This window comes from Psammomys obesus, unplaced genomic scaffold (genome assembly GCF_907164565.1).
Source record: "Psammomys obesus unplaced genomic scaffold, mPsaObe1.curated_primary_1811, whole genome shotgun sequence".
Lineage (NCBI taxonomy): Eukaryota > Metazoa > Chordata > Mammalia > Rodentia > Muridae > Psammomys > Psammomys obesus.
Genome location: NW_026596064.1, coordinates 14901197 through 14907196, shown reverse-complemented (window position 1 = coordinate 14907196; position 6000 = coordinate 14901197). Strand labels below are relative to the sequence as shown.

Sequence of the window (6000 nt, the reverse complement as noted above, 5' to 3'; positions counted from 1 at the left end):
TAGGAGAGCGGAGGCCTGTGGGTAATGGTGTCACTCCTCATTGTGATGTCTAGTCGTGACTAAGCCAGCAGGCATATGACGGAGACTTATTCTGCAGAATCAGGAGCCTGGGAGGAAAGAGGCAACGCAGCTGCAGCTGGCAGAGCTGCACAGACCTGATGGACAGGCCCATTGGGGTCATTACACACCTAGAGTCACCCAGGACACAGTGGTCAGAATGCTCCAGACCGTTCCCATCGTGTCTCATGGCTTGTTGGCCAGAAACAAACACGTCTTAGCTTCCGCCCTGCGCCCAGCGACTGTGTTGTGATGATGATGATATCATGTGACTGTGCTGTGATGATGATGTCATGTGACTCTGCACCCGCAGCAGTAACTCCAGAACATTTACTGATGACCTGTTCTTTTTCTTAGTATGGGGGGCATGGTGGGGATAGTACGTGTGTGCCTCAGAATGGTCATAGAGGTCAGAGGTCAGCCCTCGGGAGTCCATTCTCTCCTTTCACTCTGCGATCCCCAAGGACCAAACTCTGGTCATCAGGCTTCGCAGCAAGCACCTTAACCTGCTGAGCCATCCTGCTGGCCCTCACTTTGCTTTTCTGCATTGTTAAATTAAAACTTCTGAAAATTTATAAATGGAGTTGATCTCCTGTATGCATTGGGATGACTTGAGGATTTTGAATAGTTTAGCTTCATGCTGATTCTGCTCCAGTAGGTCTAGAGTGAAAAAGACATCACATGATAAAATTGCTGTGGGCATCTTGGGATCTGCTGGCTTTAGAGGAACTATTTGGTCACAAAGCATTTTGAATTCACGTCTTTCACCCAGAAAATTATTTCTCTTACACAAGAGATTGTGATTTTTTTTTTTTTTTCAGTTTTGAACCTAGTAATTTTATGGCATTTGGAACTATTTTCCCTTCAAATAATCTACCTAACATTCGTGGAGAGACCCGCCTTGGGTATTTTACTCCTTGCTCACTTAGCTTCTGTGTAGGCTCCTGCCTCCTGCATGTTTATTATTTCTTTCTGCATTTGGGAGATGTTTTTCCCTGAATGGCTTAAGATGCCAGTCACTGGAAAGTAAAAAGAGAGAAAGGATTTAAGCATGCTGCTTAAAAAGTACAGGTAGGAGAAAGTCACCTGTGGGTCCCTTTGCTTTCCCTGCCTCCGAGGCAGAAGGCACTGGCATGCTGCCTTCCCTGCCTAGACTTTGTGAACCCCTGGCTTTTTCATTCAGGACTGCTTTCAGGTGTGAGTGTGTATTGAGAGTTGAAGGACGAAGGGGATAGGTGTTTTTTGTTTTTTGTTTTTGTTTTTGTTTTTGTTTTTTTGGCAGTATGACATAAGTGTGCTAGGTAGTTGATTAGGAAAAGTGAACAAGGGAACAGTTAGATGGAAGCCACACTGACCTCCACTGGCTCACAAAGCCAGAAGCACAGTGTTAGGACTGCAGGCTGTAAGGCCCTGATCCAATCCTCATACACACACTAGAAAAAAGCTCTCATGAGCTGAAGCTTCCAAGACCTCAGTCAGCCTCAAAGATGCTTACGAGATGCACATAGAAACTAAACTTGCCTTCTTGTTCTGTAGAAGTGGTGTCTCAAGCCCAGGACCATTCAGATATCTAGTTACAGTGCTCGTCTGAGTCAGATAAAAGAGACATAGGGCATTCAGGGTCCCCCTTTGGGGTACTTAGTCTCATTAATTAAAAAAAATTAAGTATGTACTGATATGGAAATTTTATTAGTGCTTAAAAGTAAAGCCCCAGAGCAGGCAAGCTGTAAAAACCTCAGCAGCTGCTTAGTGGGCGAATGGAGGAGAGGAAGGGAAAAGATTGCCTTTCCTGCTAGCGCAGAGGTCAGACAAGGCTGGACAAGGAGCCACATGGTGGGAGAGAGGCAGGCTTTAGAAGAAGAGTAAGGAGGCCCAGAGTGTTGGGGGAAGCATGCTTAGAAAAGGGATGAAAAGGAAGAAAGAAAAAATAATCATGCCCCCTCCCTTTTTTTGAATGATGCAGAAAAGCAGGGAGACTTACCATATAACCTAATACACCTGGAGCCAGGGAGTCTCGGTAGGGGCAGGGATTCTGGGGAGTTTCTCTTTTATCTCATTAAAGAACCACTGAGTCCACCTTTCTCTGTAGCACGGCCTAAGGTGAGTTCCTGTCCCAGCACTGGTCCCTAGCCAAAGTGACCAGATGAGCCCATTTGGAATATTAGGCCTCCACCCAGGTCCAGAACAGTCCTGACTATTATTTTGTGTATGAATATTATCCTAGTACCTGGATACAGCAGGTGTTAAATACTGAGCTCAGCTGTATTGTTTTTCTAGCGACTGTTAATGAGTTGCAGTCTGCTAGAAAAAAATGCATTTTGAATCTAATTTTTGACTTGCTTTGTTAACACCTTGGCAAGTTTCTTACAAGCCCAGGCTGTTAGATTTCAGCAAATTGAAACAATAATAGAGTAAATGAACCAAGTGTCTTAGTCGCCGACAACACTTAGGAAAACCTTTAACCGGGGCTGGCTTATATGGAGTTCAGAGGTTTGGACCATTGTCATTGTGGGAGACATGGCAGTGGGCAGGCAGGCATGGAGCTGGAGAGGAGCCGAGGGTTCTACATCCAGACCTGCTAACAGAGGGACACTGCGCCTGGCTTGAGCATTTGAAACCCCAAAGCCCACCCCCAATGATACTTTTTTTCTCCCAGCAAGGCCACACCTCCTAATAGTGCCACTTCCTGGAAACCAAGCTTTCACATCTCTGAGCCTATAGTTGCCGTTCTTAAACCACCACACCAAGGTTATGGCAAGTTCTTAGTTTGGTATTTGTGAAAGGAGTAAATGGTAAACTAGCTATATATATAGCCATGGTTAAATAACTAAAACTATGTATAGAGCCATGGTTAGACTGCTGGGGTTTTTTTTAATTTAGAAAATGCTTGCTTCAAATGTCTCACAGCCTTGTAACTTTCCTAATTCCAGATTAATCCATGGGGGACAGATACTGAACGGACTGGCAGGTCCAACTGTCATGAACGCCGCGCCGTTCCTCTCCACGACATGGTTCTCCGCTGGTGAACGGGCCACCGCCACGGCCATTGCGTCGATGCTGAGTTACCTCGGTGGAGCATGTGCCTTTCTTGTCGGGCCCCTCGTTGTTCCCGCTCCCAACGGGACCTCACCCCTTCTCGCTGCCGAGAGTAGCAGGGCTCACATTAAAGGAAGAATCGAGACTGTGTTATATGCAGGTATGTTGGAGACCTTCTTCCCTCCTGGTATACTTTGGTGTCTGCTCCAGTCTCCGCTCTCTCGCTCTGGTGTGCCAGATCAGGAGACCCCTGAGGACTGATGCATACACACACTCAGAATGTGCTTTCCTTGTGCTATGTGCAGGTACCTGTTGGAAACAACCCTTCCTAGGAAGTCATTAGTTATAATATGTGTTCTTGCTGTATGGAAAAGTCTTTGTTAATTTTACCTTTTTAATCTATTTATAGTAAAGCACTCTATAGCATATACTCCTGAGTCTTCTCTAGATGTGCTGTCGATATAGAAAAATAATTGACTAAACATTTGTCAGACATCTGCTGGTAGCCTTTGGCCTGTTTTCTCCCTTGTGATTTCCCCATTATTGGCCACATTCTCGCCTTATTAATCTCGATCACCTATAGTTTATTCTTCCTTCATTGTTCTCCATACATTAGTCTATTAATCATACAGACCTTTCTGAACATTCTCTTATATCTCTTCCCCTGTTATTTTGAGTCAGGCCCTATACTCTGCTCCTATTAGATCTTTTGTATGTCCTCCCCATATGCCTGTTTCTTTTTCCTTGGGTTTTATAAATCTTTGTTGCATCTAAAGCATTGTGCTCAGCACCAAAAATTGGTGAGGTCATTGTTGAAACCACTGCAGAACAAATAGGAGACACAAGGTGGAGGAACCAAACTTGCCCAGGTTTAGTGAGACGTTGAAGGGTTAAGGAAGCCTCTACTGGGACCACAGTAATGAACAAAATTAAGAATTTTACCAAGCTCAATGGTGCACGCCTGTAATCCCAGCACTTGAGGAGGCAGAGGCAGGTGGATCTCTGTTGTGAGTTCAAGGCCAGCCTGGTCTGCAAAGTGAGTCTAAGACGGTCAAGGCTACAGAGCGAAACTCTGTCCCAAAAACTAAAAACAATAAACAAAAAGTCCATAGGCATTCATAAAATGTTCAAAGAAGTTAGGATACTCCATGCAAGGGACCCTGAAAGGCAGAAAGGGTGTGAGAGAGTCTAGGGTGTGACTCCTAGACTTGATGTCCCTGGTGGGTTATATGAGGGGATTTGTGTCTCAGCAGCAAACAGTAGAAAATGAGGTTGGTAAAGGTAAGGGACCACATGCTGAGCTGTGCTTTAACTCGCTTGCTAAATATTGGACTCCTCCTGTATGTGTGTCTCTGCCTGGGCACTGGGGCTGACATGGTTCCTGGTCAGCAGTGCTTGGAGGCAGGAAGACAGTCAGAGAACTGTGGTGGTGCTGTGCCGAGGGCGGGCTCGGAAGCTCTGAGGCAGCAGTGGCATGGCTACTCCAAATTGTGGGTGTGCAGTGTAACTCCTTAGAGACGTAGCATCTGACCTGGAACCCGAGGGTGAGCAGTTAGCAAAACCCGCAGTGAACAAGGGAAGATGAAGAACCAGGTTCAGACCTAACGAGGATCAGTTAGGCCAGAAGGGAAGCCAGGCCATGGAAGCTTCGGGAGCAGCTGAGGCAAAGACCACGCTCTGAAGCTCACGACAGAGAGCTACATGACGGGATTTACATTTCAGGATTAGACATGGAGGGAGTAAAACTGAAAGCAGGGACGGAGAACAGGGAGCACCGTGTCTACATGTTTCGTCTCTTGGTTGCGTATTTTTAGTTCTTCCCTGTGTTGTTTAGCTTTCCTGTGCAGCGTGTGAACTGAATCCGTCTTCCCTGTAAATCGGAAGTGCTGTCCTCCATCAGACAGAACCCTGTCCTTCCAGTCTCCTCCCAAATTCCTTCTTTCTGAGTGCTGTGCTCATTAAGAGTTGTCTTAGACTGCTTCAGAATCTCTCCCACAGGGTTTGGTCGGGCTTTCCCATAGAACGGCATTGTTCATCTCTCACCCTTTGGATCTCTGCCGCGCACCAGGCACTACTGTGCATCTTTGTTCATAGTGCGCCTCCTACTGGTGGCGGGGGGAATTTACGTCTGTACACGCCCAGCCTCGGTCTGGGCTGAGTGGTCTACGGCATCACATTTTGCTGGGCTTCATGGAGCTAGGTATTAAAGAATTGAACATTGACTCTCTGTATTATGGGTAATACTTCCCTTTATTTTTCTTTCAGAGTTTGGAGTTGTCTGCCTAATATTCTCTGCCACCCTCGCTTATTTTCCATCCCGGCCTCCTCTTCCTCCCAGTGTTGCTGCAGCGAGCCAGCGGCTGAGTTACCGGCGCAGCTTTTGTAGGTTACTAAGGTGAGGCTCCTTAGGGTCATTGTGTGGCTGTGACTGTGGCTGTGACTGTGGCTGTGGCAACTGTCAGTATAATCCTGTGTGTGTGTTTGTGTGTCTCTATGATAAGGATAGGGGTGGCACACGTGTGGGTCTCCTCCTTCCTGGGGGGCTGGTAGCCACCAGCCCACGAAGGCAGGAGGAGCAGAAGGCGAGGCTCAGAGCTTGGAAGGCCAGTGAGCAAAATGGAGATTAAACACTTCAGGAAGCCCATCAGTGAGCTGATTCAACTTTAATTCCAGAGAACATAGGCTCTATAACCTTTGGGGAGTTGATGGGAGCTCTAAGGATATGTGTATATAATTGGTTAAAACTAGGCACTTCAAGGATGCTTGATTTGTAGTTAAACAGCACGATCCTGTCATATGAACGGGAACACAGTACTAATTATCAGATAGGCACAGGGAGGGGAGAGCTAGCAGGGAGCTGAGTCAAAGGCCATATATCAAATGTGGTTAGGGGCGCCTGTGTCTAGA

The 6000-nt window shown here is 46.5% G+C and overlaps 1 protein-coding gene across 1 annotated transcript in view; it reads left to right on the top strand.

Moving 5' to 3' along the window:
- Nucleotides 1-6000, top strand: part of Slc49a4 (solute carrier family 49 member 4) — a 71666-nt gene that overhangs the window by 30266 nt on the left and 35400 nt on the right. Inside the window, exons 3-4 of the mRNA XM_055625159.1 lie at nucleotides 2988-3253; nucleotides 5359-5488. Coding sequence (XP_055481134.1) covers nucleotides 2988-3253; nucleotides 5359-5488 — 396 coding nt within the window. The remainder of the gene's footprint in view (nucleotides 1-2987; nucleotides 3254-5358; nucleotides 5489-6000) is intronic.